Below are 24,839 nucleotides of genomic sequence, written 5' to 3'. Positions count from 1 at the left end.
GGCTCTGCTCTCTCGAGAAAACTTCTGTTTGATGTTTTACCGTTTTCAAAAAAACCCCACAGACTTGCAACTTTATTAGTCATGTTAATTTGGTAAAAGTCCTCAAATTCACAAGTTTGAAAAGTGAAAATGACTAAATGACAAATTATTTTGTCAGTTTTGAAAATCAAACTAGTAATGTTACAATTCAATATTTAGCTTGTCAATTAAAATGTTACAATAAACGAAATACTAACATGATTGCAAGTTCACCATAGTTTGTCTGCACTTCGACCATAAAAGCCAATTCACTTGCATCAAGGATAATCTGATTTATTTTCTTTATTTTATTTTTTTGTGAACAATGGTGAATAGATGACGCAGATAACTGTTAAAAATCTTGTGGCATATCATTTTAAAGGGGGAGGAGGGCGAGAATCAAAATACCGTCGAGTTGTTCTCCCCTTAGAGGCGATACGGTTCATTGCAAACTGCTTCCCGGTAACGTAGGTAAACAACAAGGAAGCGAGCGCTACCTGGGGAGCAGTTTGATGAGCGTTGATAGAAACCAAGATGGCGTCAGGCTTTGTCAAAACATGATAAAGTAGACGAAAATTTTCCCTGTCCATTATTATCCCTGGAATGGGAGGTCGTAAATATCCTGCGGGTATGCACCTTATTAGATTATCATTAGTATGCCTTTGCAGAGCGTCAAATACAGATGCATATCGTTGCCACAAAAATACCAACCGGCATGTCGTCAGAACTAACGCCGACGTTACTGAGTAACGGAAGGCGTTTCCAAAAATTAAAGTGGTGGAAATTCTTTATGTGCATTGAAAGAACAGTTTGGACTCATTTAATCAATACATTTAGTTCTAGTACTTTTTAGGAGTAATATTGGCGCCGATGGGGTATTTATTAAATTATGACACCGTATAACTACTTGACCAAACGACCATCTGTACCCATTTCCCGATTTTACCAGACGTAGTTACCAACGACAAGTTTTAATGGAAATAATTGCAGTACACTAAAAAGATTACTTTTTATGATTATTTGCAGTTGTGTATATAGCGGTCGTTATTTAGCGTATTTCTTTAAAGTCATTGTAACTCTTTTCTTTTTTATTTTTCTTCTTTTTTTTTAGTCCTTCATTGGTATATGTTCATTTTGATATTTATGATATGGGGTTGAGACTTCTTACTTCGAGCAAATATTTAAAGAATATCATTCATTTTGCAGCTCATATTGACGCTGTTGCACAGATTAGTCTCATTGCTTTAGTTGTACTTACTTACTATGATACCTTTTTTCCTGATGGAATCAGATCCTAACACAGGCATGTGGACATGTTTTCAAGTTTCATTACATATATGTCAGTTGGTTGAAATGTGATGGCATCTGAGGAATGCTGAAGTTGATTTAAACAGGGAGTGTTTATGAAACAAAGCTATTTAATGTCTTTTGTCAGCATTGATGTGCTTTTCCTTGTATCATTAAAGAAACATATCCCTACTTAACTTTGAAAGCTGCCTTTTCAGTCAGACATAAGGACTACTGATTAACTTATTGCTTACACTAGCTGAATCAGTGATAGAGCATGTGCCTTTTTTCTTTTCTCAATACTTCATGCAAAGCCCTTTGCTGTTTCTGGAACCTTATAACAGGGATCTGGCAGTTACACCATGGCCATGTCTTTAGCAAGGTTTTGTTTATGGGGTCTATGTCAGTGTAGAAACAAAATTTGGGACCAAAAGTTTATTAGGGTTTCCAGACCAGAGGGGTTTCAGTTTAAAGCATAATTCTTATGAAAATTAAAAAAAAGGACACAAATCAGGCCCAGAAAACTGTTTTGGTTTTAGGAGGGGTTCAGTTAATAAGCAGTGTGCAAAAAATCTTATAGCTTGATGCCCGGAGCCCCTCTAATTTTCAATCAGACCTGTCCTGTATTCTAAGTGAGGTGCCCATCAGGTTTGTCAAAAACAATTCTAATTTGCCTGAGAAAACATTGATTGCACTGTTGAAATGTGTAAATGTATTTTCACGATGTTGACATACCTGCCATGGCAAGGCACAATCTAAATCAGATCACCACTGTCCAACATGAAATTGAGATCTAAATTTAATCAAATTGAAGCATGGTATGTCTTGCTAAAAATATGATTTTGTACTCCCAAACCCCCGAACATTGTTGTGTTAAAAAAACCCACAATTTTCAGTAATTGTAAAAAAATGCAAAAAAGAGAAAAGAAACCACCACTTTCAGTATATGCCCATGACATGTAGAATGTATAAATAGTAAACAGTCATGATTAAAGTTGATATAAAACTATCCCTTGGGCAGTTTAAATAGTGGCAATTAAGGCAAAGAGGTTAGGTATAAACAACCATTTCACATATTACTTAATTGATTTGCAATAACTTTGAGGTGTTTTTGAAGGATGTGGTGGGTTAGCCCATTGTGCTGATTTGCACCAATGTGGGTATGTGAGAAAGCTTGCCAGTAGCTTCTCGTGGGTCAGTGGTTCTTCCTGGGGTTTTCCCATGTTCTTCCACCACCATTAATGCTGGCCGCCATGCATAGCCTATTGTGTGTTGAAAAATGACGTTAAACCCCACTACAGCAGCAACAGCTGATTTGCATAGGTAGGATCAGAAGTGGAACAACTTATTATAGGTCAATCAAAGAGTAGGTAGATGCACATACAATAACACAATTTATTACATACTGTTGCCTTGAATGAGAATATTAAAGCCATATGTATTATTTCTTGGAAAAGTTTGTGAACAGTAGCAACGTTTCTTTGAAGCCTGATTTTATTGCTAATATATAGAATGCAAAGCATTATCATTTCAATTGTCAGAATAGTGTTCAAATGTAATTCATTTTTGAAGCTGATTTAGGAAGCACTTAGCTATCAGCAAAGCCCAACAAAAATAAATCTCAGAACTCTTTGTTGTTGGAGAAAAACAAAATATGGGGGGGGGGGCTGCTATTTATTCTTTACACTTATTGCATACAACACAACACATCAACAAAAGTCAATTCAGTTCTGACCAGGATTCACTCAGAGAAGGGAAGTGTGAACACCAGGACCATCCAGTCTCTAGTGAGTGTAGTGATGAACATTAATGACACCTGCATTACCTTCAAAGCTCTTTGAATTTATATTCGAACTGCAGCTATTGCAACAATGTGTGACAAATATTACGATAGGAGAAATTTTGGGCATGTGGAAATTGGAGTCCAGGTTTGTGAAATTGTAGTCGTGGCTTGTAAGTTTATTTTAGTCATCAGCCCATGGCCCATGTCTAAAATATATTCTTTGAGCACTGATAAGGTTTCAGTTTTGAGAGGTTTCACTGTTTAACATGCCACAGCAGGTAAAGTTTTCAAGTTTTTCTTATATCATCTGAGTAACTGGTTTGATTGCATGTAAATATTATTGTAAGAAAATATTACATTTCACTTAAAATGTTTATATATCTGGACCTTTATAATTAGGTGAAGAAAGACCTTCCAATATGTCAACAAATCTGCGAGGACAGTTGGGACTAAAGAGCAGTGGTAAGTGTAGACTTCACTGCATTTTAATTTTCAGCTATCAAATCTGAACCCAATAGTTCCATACAGTGAGAATAATATTATTCATATAAGAGGATAAGAGTTGCTCAGAGTCTCATAGGCTGCAAAGATAAAGGGGTCCATATTTGACGGACATACCTAATAGATGATCTAAAATGACCAGTTTCTTAGAATGTTCAACATTTAAATGTGCCTTTAATAATTCCATCTAATATTTTGTGCACAGTGTTTTCTGAATTAATCAACCATTGCATATGGTCTCAAAGTATCTGACAATGCGGTGTAAGAGTTTATTTCTTAATCTTCAGTTGTGTCATAGTCTTGCAATCAGATTGTATACCCAGGTAATTTACTTCAGTGAAATTACATTATTTTCCCAAACGCCTTCGGCCTCACATGTATACATAGCATGTTACTCTGTCATTGGTGGGAACAGGTGCTCTTCAAAGAAAAGGAAACTTTTTTGTCAGTCATAGGATGTGTCACCTGAAGTATCCTATATAAACAAGGCACCCATATGAGGTATCTCATAGTTATTGTAGTAGAGCAGTAAGTACAATAATAGGCGCATATTTTGGTTGGTGTTGTAGCCAGCTTTAGATGTAGTCCAAGCTATGCTTGTTTTTTGTCAAAGTTATTTTTTGTTTATTTGCAATGGCTATTGAAAAGGACGAAGTCCTCTCAATTACCAACATTGAAGCCAACTGAATTTTTGGTTTTTTTGCCTGAGGATATTGCAACCTTTTGTGAAGTTGAGGCAGGTTCCTCAAAAGAGAGAGGAGTTATGTAGCCACAAAAACAGAAAAATAAAGAGAAAAAAAGTAAAGTCTGTTGTGACTAAAGTTCAGAAAGTGACAAAACGCAAGCCAGTTATGGCAACTAAACAAGCAAAATATGTCAGACAGTCGAAGACGTCCATTCTCATAGACATAAATAACCTTTTAGAAACATATATTGAGCTTTTGAAGAAAAAATTAGGTTTTAATTGAAATACAGCCTGTTATGGCAGATGAAATTGATGCCCATTTTGGTGAAAGCTTACCTCAATTACATGTAGAAGTTGAAAATGAAGGGCCATATAGGGATGTTGATGTTACCCCAGCAGAGGGTGATGCAAGTAGACCACTCAAGCAAATTTCTTTGAGTGGAAAAATAAATGGGGCATTGTTTGATGCTTTGCAGCCAGATTACAACTGCATTTTTACTACCAATGCTGATAATATGTGTGGCAGTTATCCAAACTGAAAACTCCCCAAAAAGAGGGCCAATACCTAAATCCTTATCAGAGCTGATTAATACTGCATGCACTTCTATATGTGCAACAGATGATACTGTACAGAAGTACAAGATCCCAGAAAACTGATGATAAGTTGGGTCCCCCCACTTGTCAATCAAGAAATTTGGAATGACCTTAGTAAATGAGTTCACTCTTATGACATTAGTCCTTCATGAAGTGGAGATCTGATTTTAATCAATTTGTAACATGGCATGTCGAGTTAAAAACATGATTTTTACTCCCAAACCCCCTGACATTGAGGTGTTTCAAGAAGAAAGTTTTCAGTAATCTTCAAAAAAAAGAAGAAAAAAGATCCACCCCTATCAGTATATGCCCATTACATGTAGCATGTAGAAAGCTTAAACAATCATGATGGGAGCTGACGTAAAACTATCCATTGGGCAGTTTAAACTGCAGTAATTAAAACACAGAAAGGTCAGGTTATAAATTGTCATTCCATATATTACTTATATGGGCTAACTATAGCTAGTGAGACGTGTTTCAAGACTGTTGTGGGTGAGCTCATTGTGTTAATTTCAGAGGTGCGCTCAGGACGTGGAAGAACCCAAAAGGTAAATCAAAGATATGTAGATGCGAGTAGAAGAACAACAATATTACGTATCATTGCTTTCAATGAAAATGTTGCAGCCATATGTATCTTAGGTTTTTGACAAGGCTGTGAATAGCGGCAACATTTCTTTGAAGTTGGATTTTACTGCATATATAAAATACAAGAAAAGCATAATCATTTCAGTTGTCAGAATAGTGTTTAAGTATGATTCATTTTTAAAGCTGATTTAGGAAGCAATGAACTATCAGTAGCATCAGCAAAACGCAAGAATAGTAAAATTTCAGAACTGGTTGACAGAATCTTACTTGTGAAAAACAGCAGCAAAAAAAAACACAAAATAAGGTGGGGGAGAGGCAATGAATTCTTTGCAAATACTGCAAACAACATATTGACATACATCAACTTGGTTCTGACTATGATTGGCTCAGAGAATCCAGCAGAGAAGTTTGAACACAAGTGAGTGTAGTGACGAACACTAATAACACCTGCATTACCTTCAAACCTCTTATTGAATTCATATTTAAATTGTAGCAATGGCAACATTGTGTGACAAATAAAATTAAAAAGGGGAAAATAATCATATGGAAATTGCAGTCTGGCCTTACAGAATTTCAGTCGGGGTTTGTAGGGTTTTTTTTAAGTCACCAGCCTTTGGCCTTTGTAACGAAAAAAATTGTTTGAGCACTGTAAACACAAAATCATTTTTCACATGTTGTTAGTTAATTTGGTTGTTTTGATTTATCAAGCTTAAATCATTTGGTTCAATGATTACAAATTCACATTTTAATACAATTAAATACCAAGTGGCATTAGTAAGGCCTTCACTGGGCTTAACTTCTTAAGACCAAAGGATAATATGGCATGCAGTCTGGCTTAGAAATATCTCTCATCAAAGTTCACTAAAACCATACAGGACTTTGCTTGTTCTTTCTGCCAAAATTGAATAATAAGTATCAGTAACATTAACAAAGCAATTTACATGGAATGAAAATGTATGTGATAGTGTGTGCCTGGAAATGCACGAGGATGGTTTAAAAATTCAAAATATTTTAAAAAGTGGCTCATTTTTATACAAATTTTAGCAGTATAGTGCATTAATTTTGTCAGATGTAGATGGGGGTACAAGTTAAAGAGGTACCAGAGACAACTACTGTATATCTCCTGTTTCCCTAATAAATATTATTATCTCTTTGCAGTTATTTTTTTTTTAATGTATATCTTTTAATGATAATGTTTCCCAATTTGTTCACTATGCAAAATGTAAGTTGTCATTTTCCTCCTATTTATCTTGATTTTTATTTTGTCTTAAGTTTTCTGCCCGCAGTGTTAATTATGATTCCTTTTATTTTCTTTATAAACTTTACTTGTTTGATTGCAATTTTAGAAGAAAATGTAAACATAAATTTTCATTGTGAATTTATAAATTATACTATGACTTCACAACTTGCCACAGAGAACCCTTCTCTCAAAAAGTACCCTTTTGGTGAGAGGTGCCCATCTACCCCAACCCTGAAGTTTATGGCTGATAAAGTAAAATACTTAGATAGGTACATAGCTAGATAGATGAGGAAATAATTCCAGAATCTCAAATTAGAATTTTTATGAATATCACCTATTTTGAATATCATTGCAATTTGTAAAATTGACTTCATGGATTTTTCTTTCAGCTCTGTGTCCAACTTCCAGTAAACTGACAACACAATATATGGTGCTTGATCACATGAAAAATCACTACAGCAAAATTACGAAAGCCAAATGTAAGTTCTTAGCTACTCTCAATATATGAAGATTATACAGATAATGTCGTTCTACTGACAGCTTTATGGGGCTGAAGTAGCCAGGGGTTAAGCTAGACTTGAATTTTAGGGAGAAGTGACTTTTCCTTTTGGACACGAAAGGGAGAAGTGAACGCTCAACAGGGAGAAGTGGACCTGAAGCAAGAAATGCATCATATATATATATATATATATATATATATATATATATATATATATATATATATATATATATACCACCATGTCAGCCAATTCTGTGCATTGGGTAATTCTGCACAACGAAGCATCTTTTCTGTAAACCTTGGATCACATCTTATTTTTAGTCAGAAATCCATTTTATGTCAAGAATGAACGATTGTACGTTAATTAAGTAAAGTGATATTCATAAAGTGTACAGAAATATCCCACATTTGACTCAAAATGCATATGAGATTGTGATTTCTGAATGTCAACATGAAGACCCACTCCATGACCTACTTGAACCAGTAACCCAGAAAATCTGATTTACTATTTATCTCTTAGAATCATACAAATAAATACATTATATAAAAGATGGAAATGTATATCTTAAAACATTACTGTATTTTAATCCAAGTTTCCATTTTTGCAAGAAGTTGTCCCACACATACAAAATCATCCGTTACCAACATGTCAACTTCGCTATAAATTCTCAAGAAATTCCCTGGCGTATAGTCTGTTTCTAAATTCTTTAGTAATTTTTCCCCATCACCAAGACATTGTAAACACATTACATCCTACTCATTGTTGTTTCTCTTCCACAGAATGGCTTATTTTTTTAATAAAATGTTGTACTTTACTAACTTTTTTACAAGATCGGTTTAGTTTGCTTAATATATCTTGCCATTTTTTTGGCATTGTTACATTGAATTTTGTAAAACTAGCTATAAACCTGACCTGATTACTCAACTGAACTGCTGACAGAAACAGTCCAAAGTAATGCATTTCATTTCTATAGCCCGATTAATAAATATTACATCTTTTCAACGCTGTTCGCAGAATTGGCTGACATATATAGAGTCAGGAAAACACGGGTATGGTATCCTTTGTGTCCAGAATTAATATTATTTTTAACAGGATATTCTGGTGACAATTTCCTCTTTTCAAATGGTAAGCACTGCTGTACATGTATTTTATTTTTGTCAGTTGGTCAAATTTGATATGTGTGCTTCAGTATTGGAGTCAGAAATCTTAGGTGTGCAGAAATGCACGACAGCATTGTGTGTGGGTGTGTGTATATATATGTGTATATATATATATATATATATATATATATATATATATATATATATATATATATATATATATATATACAATGTGTGTTCTCTTATTTGAATTATGCCCTCTATTTCCCAGTATTCATATTTGCATTTAACATTGGATTTAAGCAATGCTTTTTTTTCCAAGTTATTTTGGCCATATGACTCTAAATGAGAGTAACATTATTATAACAAATTTTAACTGAGTAACCAGATTACATTATTGTAATTGCAAGCTAGTAAAAATGCTTAATCAATTATCCATAATCATTTTTTATTATATTTTTTAATATTTTTTTATATACTTTATAAAAGTTCACAATAATGGCACTTAAAACATTACCATAACTGTTCATACATAAGACACTGAAATGCATAAAATTACAGACATGGCTCCTTTATAGTAGGTATGTCAACTAAACCCTTCTCTCCAACCGAATCAACACAGACATGAGTGCATCTAATTTTAAAAGAAGGGGTTTTCATAATGTAATCACTCACTTTGTATAGCTTCATTACAACAGTCTATTGATAGGATTGCAAATTTATGGTTCATCAATAACTTATTTAACTATAATGTCATTGACATCTTTGTCTTTGTCAGTTTCTTTGGCAAATTTCACAACACATTGGTGTAATCACTGTATATCTTAAAATAGATAAATGAAGCAGTCCTGTTAAGCGCCTTTCATTGTGTAATTTGCCAAAAATAACACATTTTCATAATCTGTTTGGAACTTTTTTGTACAAAATTGTTAGTAGAAACAAATTTACACACTTTGGAGAATGCACGTGTTCAAGAGAGACAATGGCAATTAGTTAACCAGGCATCATATCGGGAAAGAAACTCAAGCTCAAAACTGAAAAAATCACATATTATATTTGGAGGATATTTCTCTAAAGGAGCTTAGCATGCTTGAAGTTAAAATCAAAGTTGAGTATATGCAGAAAGTTTGAAGAATCTAACTTCATTCTAATCACAGGTTTAAGATCCTTTTTAGGTCTTCTGGTCATGGGATGGTCTTTCATTCATCCATCAGTTCTCTAGGATAAGTTTGTTACTTTTCCTAAACTAATTTGAGGATTGCCATGAAACTTTACACACACATTCATTAAATGGTCTGGTTGGTTCTCAATGAAAATGCTGCTGCTGCAATTTCCTTTATGGCCACCATCTTGAAAATTTTGTTAATGCTTCTCCTGAATGGATGGTTACATCAAAATGGGATTTTCACTGAAAACTTCTTTTGATGTCTAGTTGGTCCTAAATGAAATGGTACTGATATGAAATCAAATATCGCTGCCAAGGCAGGCACCTTGACAATTTTGTTATTGCTCCTCTTCCTCAATTTATTGTCTTAACAACATGGGGCTTTTACTAATATACTTATTTTGTGTTTACCTGGTCCTGAATGAAAATGGTGCTGATCTGACATCCAATAATGCCACCACAGCAGCCATCTTCAAAATATTATCATAAAGTATCCATTTGGTATAAAGATGAAAATTGTACAAACCTGAAATTTGATTTGGCCACCATGCAGTGGCCATCATGTTGTTGCCAAAAATTTACTCATTCTAAATTGATAGTTGGATCAACATAAAGTTTCCACTAAAAGACTTCTTTTGATGTTTCAGTGGTACCAAATCAGAATATTGCTAATCTGATGTCCAATATAACCACCACAGCAACCATCTTGAAATTTTTTATCACTACTCCTGAATGGTAAGCCATATTGGCATAATGTTTTCACCATAAGACTTCTTATGATGTCCACAGTTAGTCCTGATTCATGTCTAATATGGCTGCCACATTGGCCATCTTGGAAATCTTGTTATCATTACCTGTCCTGAGTAAAATGTTCATATTAGCATAGAGTGTTCACTAAAAGACTTCTTATAATGTTTAGTTGACCCGTATTTACATTAATGCTGATCTGACAAGTTAATGTGCTCATCTTCAAAATCTTGTTTTCTCTATGCCTGCAAAAATGGAAAGTAATTTTGAACTTGGTTTTTCAATAGAAAAGTTCTTATGGTAACTAGTGTTTTTTTAATGAAAATGACTAACCCTCAATATGGCCACCTTGATGGCTACCTTGAAAATATTGTTTTCTCTACTCCACCCATTCAGATGGCTATGTTACAATGGAGTTTTCTCCAATGGACATCTTATGATACCTAACTTGTCCTGCTTGAAATTAGTGTAGTTGTATGTCCAATATGGCTGCCACAACAGCTGTCTTTAAAATCTTATTGTCACTATTTCTTTGAATGGATTGATCATTATGACAAAAGATTTTCACCAAAAGACTTCAAATGTTGTCTACTTTGTCCTAAATGAAAACTGTACCAAGCTGACATCCTGTATGTCCACCAAAGCAGCTAATTTTAAAATCTTGTTATTGCCGAAGAATATTAGTTAAAAGGAAGAAATGGTCTTATATTGAATTCCTATAAGTTCTTTTCTCCAAGTTGAATATCAGTCCTTTCAAGTCACCCTTGTTACTTTAAGCTATAGGTTGGGTTTTGTGCTCCAAAATTGTAAGAATATAGAACCAGCTTTTGTTGACAAAAACTGTATATATAAAACCAAATTTCTCACAAAAATTTTACTCGAGGTAGTGACCTTTTTTTATAGGTTCTATCAGTTTTAGAATAATAAAGTTGCATATGGAAAGGTTTTGTTTGTAAGACTCGTACATCTTAACATAATTTAGTCACTCTCTTTTTATTTTATAAGTTCAAAATTAGCCCATTGCTTGCCAACTTAAAGAAAATGTTATTGAAAATTATTGTCTTCCCAAAAGTTTGATTTTTTAAAATGTTTAAATGGAATATCACAATTCATCTTGGTTTTTTTTCCAGTTGCGATAATTACTTTGAAAACTTAAAGACTGCATTACAGAACATCATCTACTTGATACATCAAATAATAAAGAGTGTATTAGTTTTACCACATAATAACAAATGTTTCCCATTTCAGATTCTAGCTTACACATTAAGAAATGCAAAATGAAGAGAGTTGTGAGGATGAAGAATGAGTTGTATAAGAAAAAATTTGATAAGAAAAAGTCACTTTTCCAAGATTACATGGCCTGGACAAGTGGCTGGGGAAACCATTCTGCACAACCCAGCAATATTTTGTTTTCTTGCTTGTCATCATTTGTTATCATAGTTTTCTCCCAAGGCCACAAAAAATTTATAATTGTATTTGATCACTTTCTGTTCTGTTCAATAAGATCTCTTCATAATACTGTCAATTTACTTATTTTCATGAATATTAATTTTTATGGTTTTCAATCAACACTTAAATTTGTGTGTTGGGGATGTGAGTACTGTTGTTCATGGGGTCATGAATATCATGGCATGTAACAACCACAGAATTCATTAAACATGGCATTCCCATTAAAAAATAGTGAATCAGCAGTAATTTAAACAAGAGTATATCATTTGTCATGTCGGTGCAATCAGAAATGACCTTTTCAAAACTGTTAAAAGTGATTTGATTGCATACCCTCACCTCTTTCGAGCATAGTGCCATATATGAAGTGATCTTGTTAACAGCTTTTTATGGATTATTATAAATCTAGGTGGATATTATGGCCATTACCATACACCCGTTGCACACGTTAACAAATAATTTTGCTCCCATCGGGCCCCAAGTTGCTGAGTGGTCTAAAGTGCTCACCATTCCGGATCACTACCAGGCACCTCTGTCTTCATGGGTTCAAGTCTTGGGCTTGGCTAATGTGGATACATGAGAAAGCTTGCCAGTAGCTTCTTGTGGGTCATTGGTTCTTCCTGGGGTTTGCATGGGTTTTTCCTCCACCAGTTATACTGGCTGCTATGCATAGCCTATCCTTTGCTGAAAAATGGCATTAAAACCCACAACAGCAACATCTTCCATGCTCCCACAAATTTTGTTGGATTTATTGCCATTTTGTTTTGTAGCTTAAAGCAGTGTGACATGATCTTGTTAGCACAACAAGATACACAGTTTGTTGTGCAGTTTTGTGTAGATTTCTATTAAACACTGTACACATTATGGTCAGCATCAAAAGATGCACATATTGAAAACTCTTTTTGCTTCTATGCTTTTGGAAGAGTTATGGCCCCTCTTTTACATAGTGGCTTTATGCAGTGTATGACAGATTTTGTGAATGCAACTAGCCTTACCGTTTAATTGACTGCTGTCAAACTTTGTGCATATTATGGTCATCATCATCAGATCTGCATGTTAAGAAGTCATTGTACTTGTATTATTTTCAGAAGGGTCATGCACTTTTCTCAACAAAATGTTCATGTTCATCAAGGGGTTGGTTGTGTTGTAGATGGTGTGGGAGGTATATTTACATAAGCAAATTGCTCACTATTCTTCTGGTTTTAAACACTGAATATTTATTTATTTATTTATTTATTTATTTATTTATTTGTTTCAGCTGCAATTGACACAAAGCCTCCAAAATCTATGCAAATCAGTCAAAAAGGTAATCTTACTTTACATGAACTATCATGTAGAATTTGTTGAAATATTTTTCTCAGAGGTTTGATGGCTGATAGTGTTATAAAAAGGAATGGTATCACAAAATTATTTTTCCCAGATTCTGTTGAAGATAGATGTTTGTCAGAAAAAAAAAACCTGTAGCTAATAAATTTTTGAAAATAATTAGTCTCCATGTCAAGATATGACCTTTAGTAATTACCCCATCTGTCTATCTAGTCCATGCTCTTGGGTATATTAATCAAAATTAATGAACTGAAGCAATAAAATACAAAGTTTGTCATTTTTAAAAAAATCTGTATAATTCACCATGCATTACTTATACGCAAGAAAAATATGAAAAAGAAGGCTCATACATAGCACTTGCATATTCAAAAGAGTATGGATATCATACCTGTAATTCCCCAATACCCTTACATAATGTTCTCTTTACAGAAATGGCAAATTTCATAGAAAAAAAACAGGTTTCTTCAGTTGGAAAATGTGCCTTCTCAGATTCAATATATTTGTGACAAGAATTAATAAGAGAACCCATCTGCTGTAAAAAAAAATTTAATCCAGATGTCAAGTTAAGTCTGTTTTATCATTGTGACTCGTGAATGTTAAACAACTAAAAATGTTAGAGGAGAGAGATTTTGATTGTTTTAAAACTTCAGATCAGATAATGTTTAAATTAAGAGTACTTCAGAATCTAAAGAAGAATACCTAAGCAATGTAATTTTTGTAGTTTATCTACTCCAACACTGGATGTTTATTATCGCTTCCAGTTTCATAAGGTCACTTTTTGTATCTTAAACTAGCATAGAATTTTTCAGATTATAAACTAAACCCTCTAGTTGTTAATATATGAAACCATACACAACACTACAGATGCAAATAGTAACATGATGAAACCAGAAAACCAAAATAAAATCCTTAATTTATTGATTGGGTCAGGAACATCAGAATTCCGTGAATATGGTGATATCCCTTTCTCTTGCCACACTCATCGACCTTGGATCATATAGAAAGACAATTCCTAAATTATAAAATCCACCTTGGATCATATAGAAGGACAATTCCTAAATTATAAAATCCACCTTGGCTCATAAAGAAGGACAATTCCTAAATTATCAAATCTACCTTGGATCATATAGAAGGACAATTCCTAAATTATAAAATCCACCTTGGATCATATAGAAGGACAATTCCTAAATTATCAAATCCACCTTGGATCATATAGAAGGACAATTCCTAAATTATCAAATCCACCTTGGATCATATAGAAGGACAATTTCTAAATTATAAAATCCACCTTGGATCATATAGAAGGACAATTTCTAAATTATAAAATCTACCCTGGAGCATGTAGAATTACAATTCCTAAATTATCAATTAATAATCTAACTAAAACTATGCCTCATGCAAAGAGAGTGGATGTGCTGTTGCACATAAGTGCACAGCTAAAATAACAGATATTAGTGTCTTTTGGGTCAGGTTCTAACAGGTATTCTGGATATGTACATTCTGACGCTGCTTGTGAACGATTATTGATCATTGCAGAGGTAAAATAATTCTGATCACCCAGTGACTGAGGCCCCCTAAATCTAGATTGGGCCCCTCTTGTTTTAAAAGTGAGTTAACCATCAGAACTGTCAGAAAAAAGTTGTATCAAATTTGCCTGTAAGAATCATTGAGCCCACCAAGCAAATGTTACATTTTCATGTTCAAATTCTTGAAAGACACTGATAATTTAATAATACTCATCACCATCCTGGGGCTCTATTTGTAGGTCCCTCCACATTATGGAGATCTTCTGCTTAATTGTATGGAAAACTGTAAACTGTATCTCCAAAGTGAAACATGTGACTTAATAATGGAGAACAGTATTATTTCTGTTCTCCACATTTCACTGATCCCATATAATTAATACTTAGTAAATTAGCTGTCCTGTGTACATGCTGACTGCTCTGTCAAGAAAAAAACAACTACTAATTTTAGATAAAGTCTCGATCTCCATTTCTTAGTGTTCTTATGGTGTATAAAGCATTCATGACATCAGCTTGCAAAAAAAGTACAGCATGACAATGACATGACAGTCAATTACTATCTAACATTTCATGTTCAACCCCAGAGAAAGTAAAGAATTGCTAGTGTGTGTAGTGTAAATATTCTTTGAAGTCTTATTCACTTGGATTTTGCACTGAACTTAAGTCATCTCCAGATTAATTGTAATTAAGAAAATAAATGTACATTTTTGCAGTTTGTTATAATTATGACATTTAATATGTAGATGACAAATTTATGCCTCATATTACTCTTTCTGTCCATTTAGATTACACTTGTGCCATATTACTGGCTTTGGCAAGTATGCATAATAGTATGGGAGGAATTTCTAATGCCATTGCTTTGTTTGCCAATTTTCTTAGGACCATGAGTGTAAAAGTAGTCTAAGGCACTCACCTTTCAGATCACTGACATCTCACCTCTTATCGTGTGGATTTAAGTCTCTGCTATAATGTGCTGAAAAATGGCATTAAACCCACAGTACCACAATCAGCCACTTGTCTAAAGTTTTCCGATGTGCTTATTAGGAATTTGTCTCTTACACTTCATTTTGGAGTTATGTCCCCATTCTTTTCCTCACAGCGATAGTTGTGGGGACATATAATGTTACCTTTGTCCACCTGTCCATTCAACTGACCATCACAACTGTGTCCATTCTGCTGTCCATCATAACATTGTTAAATTTTGCATTTTGGTAATTGCATGTACAGTTGTTGGACATATGCATTCCATGAGCACATTCCTAATCGATATATTATTGTAGGACATATTTGACCCTGACATTTTCTAATTCTACTTTCATTTTGGCTGGTGGTTATTTTCTGATTCATTATTGAAGTTGTGAGAGCCCCCATTTTGTCTCCTATTGCTCACCTTATTTTAATAAACAGTCTTTAATTGTTAATTAACTTCATTTTTTTCTCCCATACTGTTGTACCACTGGTTTCATTTTACTTTGTACTTGATACTCTAGTTCTTGAACTAAGTAGGCTTTCTTCTCAGATATTCTTACAACTTTGTACTTCAGCTTGCACAAAAATATTCAAGTCTGCATAAAGAAATTACAACTTCTGCTCACAAGAAACTTAAGTAATCATAAAAATATAAACTGTATCATAATTGTATATTAAATAAATTAAGGGGTTATCATATATGTACTCGCGTATAAGAGGAGTCCAAGTACAAGCAATATAGACCCAGATCTGCTGTCATATATTGCACTGGCAGATCAGTGTCTGTGTTTTTTTTAATACTAATTACTCATAAAAAAACTGCATAGACCCATTTCTGCCTGTGCATTATGCGACAGCATAATATGGATCCTGAGTAATTTGTGGTTAGACTCGCTGATACAGAATTTGTCAGTACTAATAAAACATCATGTTATTAGTTGTGTGTGTGTGTGTGTGCATGCATGGGTGTGTGTGTGTATATGTCTGCATGTCAAAGAAGAGCATTAAAGAGCCCTTGTGAACTACAGCATCATCATCTGCTGAAAATGGCATCTTTTTTTTCTTCCTGATGGAACAAAATTTAATGTTGAAGTTTCTTATAATTGGCAGCAATGTTCCCAGTATTCCACATCTGAAAATCTATTTTCTTTTTAATTCAACATCATTTTAGCTCGAGATAGGAAGAGCCGAGAGATCATTAACAAGACTGGCACCCGTCCTATTTCCCAGATGTCCATCAGACACCAGAGACCTCACATGCAGGTTGATTATAACACAGATGAGGACATATATGATGAAAGAAACTGGGTATGTATTTCTCAGCTGGTGCTTCAGTCATAATTTATTAAGGAGGTGAAGAAGCAGGGAGCTGTGTAGGGACTGATGTATCGTAATATGTTTCCTTTTTGTTCATAACCCAAGCCAAAATCGCAAGCTAATTTTTAAGGTTGCAGCAAGCTTGCTGCAAGCTTGTTATGTAAGCTTGCGGCAAGCTTAGATTTGAAAATGTGGCAAGCTTGCAATTGCACAAGCTGGTAGTAGGGAAGCTTGTAAATGGTAAGCTTGCACAAGCTTGTTATGTAAGCTTCTGCAAGCTCAGATTTTAAACCGCACAAGCTTACCAATTACAAGCTTACTAATTACAAGTTTGCACAAGCTTACCAATTACAAGCTTGCCAATTACAACGAGCTAAATTGTGATGGTTTAACCTTGAATATTGCACCTAATTTTTTAGTGCAAGGCTACAATGGTTGTTTTGTGTTCTTGTGACTCAAATGTGTTGTGTGTATAGTTAGAATTCATAAACCAGTCTGCTGACCGTAAACAGGGGGAAGTAACCATCTTTAATGACTCGATACCAAATTAAGTCTCTGTCGCGGAAAACCACATTTCATCTTGCATGCCTTTATTCGATTTCTTTTTAACCATGAAAATTCACAAACCTCGATTCTTTATAGAATGTTGGCAGAATGTGATGCATCACTCTCCCTCTCTCTCAAAGAAAATCAAAAATTGTGTGTATTTTTTAATTTTTATTTAGTAAGTAAATAACTGACAATTATATATTTTCTCCTGGCAGCAGATTGTTATTGAAACAAATATGTGACAATTCTTTCAAAAACTTAATGCCAGAAGTTAATATTACAAGATTTACTGAGACTATATTTGATGGTGCATACATTGTTGGTAAATAGCATTTACAAAGTACTTGTTAAGTTGCTATATTAAGTTAGTCTGTAAATAACTTTGCAATCAGCAATTACTATTTATTTTACAAGATTTGACTAAATGGAATTCTTTATCCAGTCTTCCATTCCCTGACAAAATTACTGCATAGCTAATTGAGTGTACAATAACATATTTTTTAATAATTTAATGTCTTGGTAGTAACCAATCTACCTTGCTGTTACACTCAAAGAAATAGCAGTCATCAAAATTTGTATAGAGAGATTTTTCTTTGTTTGGTTTTTAGACCTTCATTGGAAGCCAGCTGTGCCAAAACTTACAAAATGGTGGATTGCACCCCTATTTGTTGGTTTTATGAATACACTGAGGAAATTTGACAACACAGGTTTCACATATATTGACAAATACGGAAGAATTTGTGAAAATATTAACATGAGCACCATCTAGTGTAAAGCCAAACAGCCAATAGACAGAGTAGTAAAAATAGTGCCAAACTTAGAACAGCATTAATAGCACATGTTTCACAGTGACAATGAATTTTAAGCAGAGCTAAAGTTGAACATGAAAAATTTCATCACACTGATGAAGAGAAATTATGAAAATATGCGAGTATTACTTTAAAAAATGGATACAGTTTCTTATTTCTTTGATCAGAGTAGAAGATTAATGGAGACAGTTTAAAAAACAATCATATACCAACTATGCAATAAACTATTTCCCAGATGATGAATATTTCAAGAAATTTTTTGTATAGAAAATTTCTCTTCCAAAACAGTTTCACCTACAGTTATTGTTATTAGCATTTGAGACAGATGTACAGACATTCCAAATTGAGGGGATTGTAGACATAAAAGGAGACTATTTATTATCTCCTTGCATTAAAGATCTATGCAAATGCATGCAATAAGGAAATAATTGAAGGGTTTTTGAGTCAGCAGATACATATTCTCTCAGACTGCCAGAAGAGACTCTCTCATTTGTTCACTTGCTGGCAATCTTTCTTGTGTCACCTTCAATCAGTGTTACAAGAGACCACTGAGAACAGCCTTTCAAACTCCAAGTATACTGGTAAATATTGTTATGGGAAAGTGCTGGCCATTCACTTTGTTTTTGACCTGTCCAAAATTTACTAAGAAAAGCATTATTTTTACTGGCAATTATTTACAGCGACATTTTGGAATAGCTAAATTTCTGATTTGCAGAAAAATAACAAACAATAGTTATCTTTTCTTTGCACACCTTCCTTATATGGACTTTGTCGTAAAAAAAAGTAAGAAGATTTTCTCACGTGCTGACTGAACACACAGAACTCATAATAAAACCCTCAGGAATACCGCTCTGGTGGCCTAGTGGTTAGAGCGTCCACCTTGAATGTGGGAGGTTGTGGGTTCGATCCTGGCCAAGTCATACCATAGACTTACATAAATGGTACTAACAGCTGCCTCGCATGGCACTCAGCATTAAGAGGTTAGTGTTAGTACTGGTCAGCATAATGTAACTGGGTAGGACATGATGCTACATGTCTGCGACATGATGCCTCAGTGCTAGACATCACTATAAACTGTCACACTGCAGACATGATAGTGACATGACTGAAAAATTGTTAAAGCTACATTAAAATTCCAACTCACACACACACACACAACCCTCGGAAACCCAAATAGGTCCCAGCACAGACACTGACAAGCCTTTTATACTTCCTGCAGAATTCTGCACATGGCAGAGAAAATTCTGTCATTTGCTGGGTAGCAACCTCAGGCAAAAATTCTGCAAACACACACTTGTTGGGCCAGCTGTACTTTGCCACTGATAGCAGAAAACCTACACCTTAATTATTAATTGTAATTAAAATCTGTTTAACACAGAGTATTTGCTAAATGTGCATACAGTGAATGTACTTCTGAATGGTAAAAATATTTTGGTTAAAAATAGGTGATACCATAAGCAACCATTAACCATTAATGAGATAACATCTACATTGTTCCAAATCTGCCAAACCTGGAAGCAAGGTTAATATCTAGAATAGTTACGCATGGCATAATAACATGATGAAATTAAAGAGTTTAAAGGATGCTTCAAGATCAGTTTATATGGGAATACGAAATATACATGGGGATCATACCAATCATGGTTTTGGTATTGGATATCTCATTGTATTAATGATTAAATTCATATTGATCATCAATGTTGACAACACCCACCCATCTAGCTACGATGTAACCCCATCTACGAAGTTGGGGTACTAGTATTAGCACTACTACCCACCCTGCTTTACCACCAATAGCTTTGCGATTAATGAACTTAACTTGAAACTTTAAAAAAAAAACATTAAAGGCTAGATTTCCTGCCCATTACAATATTATGGTCATCACCTGAAGATACAAATATTGCCAAATCACTTTGCTCCTGCAATTTTTGTTACATTTGCTGCCTTTTAATCTCAATAGTGCATAGGTTTTGATGGCTTGCCATGAAACTCAATACATGTAATATGATCATTTACCTGAATATGCATATATATAAAAAAATACGCCTACAATTTTTCGCTTGAGTGGTCATAGCCCAGACGAGCTTATGGAATAGCCTCTGTGATCTGTGATCTCTCTGTCACTCATCAAAAGTTTCATTGTTACTATTCCTTCTAGCCTACATTGGAGGGTTGCCATAAAACTTTCCAAGGACTAGCTGGTACTAAATTCAGTCGTGTTGGTCTGTCCTCCAAAATTTGTGATAATGTACCCTTGTGTACAAGGATACTCTTGGATGTTGAAGAGGACATGATACCAAATTCTTCAGCAACTCCTTTTATGTCAACATCCACCCTGTTAGAAAGACGTTTTTTTATGTGAACTCAATTAACTACCATTGTAATGATGTACCAGCAAAGAAAATATTTTACTTTTGTTTATATAACAAATTTGGACTCATTTTTTTAGAATTCTATAATTTGTACTTTATATTTTATTATTTAAACATTTTAAAGAATTTTGTCATCAGCAGTCTCTTTTCTTTTATCTAGTAGTACTCTGATTTTAAATTGATATGGAGAAGGTTATTTTCCTAACAGTTATTGTGCAATTCTTTAATTTTACACTTTTAAAACTATACTTTCTGTACCATATAGCTATTAGTGTGCTGATATAGTAATAGGCACATGCACGCACACACACACACACATATCATCTTTGTATATGGCATCTTGTAAACATCTTCTTTAAACTGAAGTTTGGTATCCATAATAACAGTATTGTTTCTCTACTAGCATAAATGATGGTAAAACCATATCTCTTTCAAGACTTTTGCACCTTTAAATTGGAGAAAACATGCATTCGCAAAGGAGTTGCAGACATTATATTTCTAGGCAATGGCCAGTCTTAAAAATCTTTCATTCTTATACTCTTTTAATTTTTGTCTTTGAAGGGAGAGTACGACCCTGATGATGAAGACGAGAGACTTGTATACGACATCATGAAAACAACTCTCAAGTCACACAACCAAACCGAAGAGAGTAATCAAGCAGCATATGGATCTGAAATGGACAAAACTGGTATTGACATGCCTAGAAGGCAGACAACTCCACTTCCTTCCAGACCCATATCAGCACGTTCCCAAAGGTCACTGACAGGTGTTGGTGCAGTTCAAACCTTTAAGTCGGTGGCTAAGAAGACATATGATGGAGATGTGCTTGACAAAAGAGCACATGTTTTCACAGAAGAGAAACCCTTCACTCCAAGAACACTGAAAAATGATCGTGTCTCAAGGCTGAGTCAGTACAAGTATTATACACCACCCAAGAGAAAACCACAAGCAAGTGGTCTCCCTCAGCCTTCTTTGAGAGAAGAACATGAGGAGAAGGTACGTGAGGATGAATATGAAGGAAAAGAAGAAACCTATCCTAAACCAAAACCTAGACTACGAACCTTAAAATCACATACAAATCCAAATGACATACCAATGACAGACACATCTTTGATGTTTGAGACCCTACGCAGTCGTGACTACAGCAAGTTTGATGCAAATAAAGAACAGATGGTCCCTCCACTGGACATTTCTCTCGACACAGATCACATGAAGTGGTTGAAAGACCAAGCTTCAAAGGCACAGCTTAGGGCTACTAACAGTACACTCAAGTCCACAATGGATAAGATTAAGGAGGAGGATTCCCAGAGTAGTTCTGGTTTAGGGAAAACTGGTGATTTAAAACTAACATCTGGTACTTTGAATGAATCAAAAAGCAGGTAAACAACCATCAGCAAATGGCACCTTGTGTGATTTATGTTTCATTTTTATCCTTACCTGTAACATCTATAACTGTAACAGTTTATGTCTGTTAAGTGTTCTTGCATTGATTTTAATTATGGCCTTATGTATTGAAAGTTTGGCTGGTGATTAATTCAATTTATGTGAAAAATTGAACAGCTGATAGGATAAAAATAAAAATAAGTGAAGCGTTTCATTTTAACTTCAGATGCTTTTTTGCAGGTGTTTATTTTTCTAAAGAATCACTAGTAGCTTTTAGAACATGTTTATTTCTTCCCATATTACTGAGTCATTATTTTCTCTACAAGCTAAGATTAAATTTCAGTATCTGTCCTTACTTCAGCATGAAGTTAGGAAAATATTAGCACTAATTTGGGGTGAATCTGTTACTTGTGTCTGTATTTAATTTTCCTCCCCATATGTTAGGAACCAACCAAATGCAGATCATACAATCAGACCTTCTTTCGTTATATGGTAATATATAGTCTAGATTATTTAAGACTTATTTTCAGATTTTGAAATAATTCCAGCTAACACAGCTTTTCTGAAAAATTGTAAGGTTTGTTTCTGATTTCTGGAGCAGTCCCCAGTTTTTTATCTGCCAACCCAAGTTTTTTTTTCCTCTCATCCTGCAAGAAACAATAAAGGGATTTTTCTCAGTATTGTGACCAGTCAAGATTCTGTTGTTTTCATTCATTCTAAATTATCATTTTTGTATTTGATGAGATGCTTTTATTCATTACATTATTGCCTAAGCATTTGCTAGAAATAGAATAGATGGCATTCAGCATGATTGGCTACCTGTTATGCTATGCACTAACCATAGGCGGCTTTAAATTGCCATATGTTTTTATTAAATAGAAATTAAACATTTTTTTGGCCTTAAATATCATTGTAAACTTTAGCATTGTCCATTGGATTATTATGAACTTCCATTAAAGAGGTAAAGAAAGGTGATTGTAAGTTTAGTGTACCCGGCCTGGAGATCATTAAACTCTGAGGCTAAGTGTGACATTGAGTATCCATTAATAGCCAATGAAATGAAACATCTCAAATGTAAACTTGTGATTGATTGATAAGAATCACAAGCTTCAAAATTTTATAATCATAATCCTGGCTTCTTTTTCAAGGATTGGCATTTAGTAACTTATAAAATACATGAAATTAATTTAACCATCTGATTGGCCCTAATTTTCTAAGAGCATGAAAAAACAGAAACACATTGTTGTTGTTGTTGTTCCTTAAGGCCTAATGATAGACTCGGTTATCCAGTGTCCTGATTATCCAGAGCATTATTGTTTCCTGTAATGAGTTCAGATAACTCAAGTCATACTGCATCAGTTTTTGCAGTAGCATCTCAAAAGACATAAGGGAAACAATCCTGACCATTATAGTTATTAACTTAAGAACAACGAGTATCTGTTGCTACAGTGAAAATTGCATCTTTTGCGGCATTATATTTGAAATATTTTATAAATGTATTAGGCATTAAAAACACTGACACCCATGTTTAATGCAGATTATACACTAAAATATTCACAGTATTGCAATTATTCTTAAATGTAAGGTTCTTTAGATACAAATTCTTGCTTAGAAGAGAGTAATGTATGCATTACCTGAGTTTTTTTTGCAACAAAAATGACCTTGAGATTTGCAGTGAAGTCCTAGAATGTACAAAATGAAAAGAATATATAAAATGATAAGAGTGTCTTTCTGTGATCTTAATTAAGCTAGATACAGGCATTTAAAAGTATCCCCACAGCAACAGATAATGTAAAGATATACCCTATTCAGAGACAGAGAATGTAGAGATATACCCTGTTCAGCGACAGGTAATGTAACAATATATCCTATTCAGAGACAGAAAAAGTGATGATATGCCTATTCAGAGCCAGAAAAAGTAAAGATGTATGCTATTCAGAGATAGATAATGTAAAGATATACCCTATTCAGGGATAGATAATGTAAAGATATACCCTATTCAGAGATAGATAATGTAAAGATATACCCTATTCAGAGATAGATAATGTAAAGATATACCCTATTCAGAGATAGATAATGTAAAGATATACCCTATTCAGAGATGGATAATGTAAAGATATACCCTATTCAGAGGCAGATAATTCAAAAATGTATCTTATTTGGAGACAGATAGAGGCATTAGTGGTGCAGTGCTCTAAAGTGCTTACCTCTACAGATCACTGCCTTCTCGTCTCTGGGTTAAAGTCTAAGGCTTAACAAGTATGAATATGTTAGAAACCTGCAAGTAGCTTCCTATGAGTCGGTGGTTCTTACTGGGGTTTCTTGGGATCTTCCTCCACCAGTTATGCTAGCATCATTTATAGCCTATCTTGCACTTAGAAATACCTTTAAAACCCAAAACAACAGAGACAGATAAAGTAAAGATATACCTTATTTAGAGACAGATAATGTAAAAACATACTATTTAGAGACAGATAATGTAAAGATGTAATGTTCAGAGATGGATAAAGATATACTATTCAGAGACAGATAATATAAAGATGTAAGTTCATAGACAGATAAGATATATTATTGAAAGACCGATAAAGAAAAGATATTCTATTCAGAGACAGATAATGTAAAGCTATACTATTCAGAGACAGACAATGTAAGGATGTACTATTCAGAGACAGATAATGTAAAGATGTACTGTTCAGAGATAGATAATGTAAAGATGTACTATTCAGAGACAGATACTGTAAAGATACACTATTCAGAGACAGATGATGTAAAGACATACCCAATTCAGAGGCTTTTATCCGGGAGCAATATCTTTAATTTTGTTGACAAAATTTCTTTTATACAAAAAAAAGTTAAAGGCTATATGAATGATTACTTGCACAAATGTATTTCACATTAAAATTGGTGAGTACTTTATGAACTGTTGTGAAAAGTTCAATC

General features: G+C 34.1%; 1 protein-coding gene across 1 annotated transcript in view; it reads left to right on the top strand.

The window, feature by feature from the left end:
• The first annotated feature begins 551 nt into the window (after positions 1-551).
• The window catches only part of LOC149805330 (spermatogenesis-associated protein 7-like), a 64,435-nt gene continuing 40,147 nt past the window's right edge, over positions 552-24,839 (top strand). The window contains exons 1-6 of the mRNA XM_089949256.1: positions 552-646; positions 3,488-3,550; positions 7,083-7,172; positions 12,910-12,957; positions 16,641-16,777; positions 21,078-21,895. Coding sequence (XP_089805382.1) covers positions 622-646; positions 3,488-3,550; positions 7,083-7,172; positions 12,910-12,957; positions 16,641-16,777; positions 21,078-21,895 — 1,181 coding nt within the window. The 5' untranslated portion in view covers positions 552-621. The remainder of the gene's footprint in view (positions 647-3,487; positions 3,551-7,082; positions 7,173-12,909; positions 12,958-16,640; positions 16,778-21,077; positions 21,896-24,839) is intronic.

This window comes from Sinohyriopsis cumingii, chromosome 2 (assembly GCF_028554795.1).
Source record: "Sinohyriopsis cumingii isolate HCF-2022 chromosome 2, ASM2855479v2, whole genome shotgun sequence".
NCBI lineage: Eukaryota > Metazoa > Mollusca > Bivalvia > Unionida > Unionidae > Sinohyriopsis > Sinohyriopsis cumingii.
The sequence above is the reverse complement of the archived record's forward strand: the minus strand, read 5'-3'. Positions and strand labels throughout refer to the sequence as shown.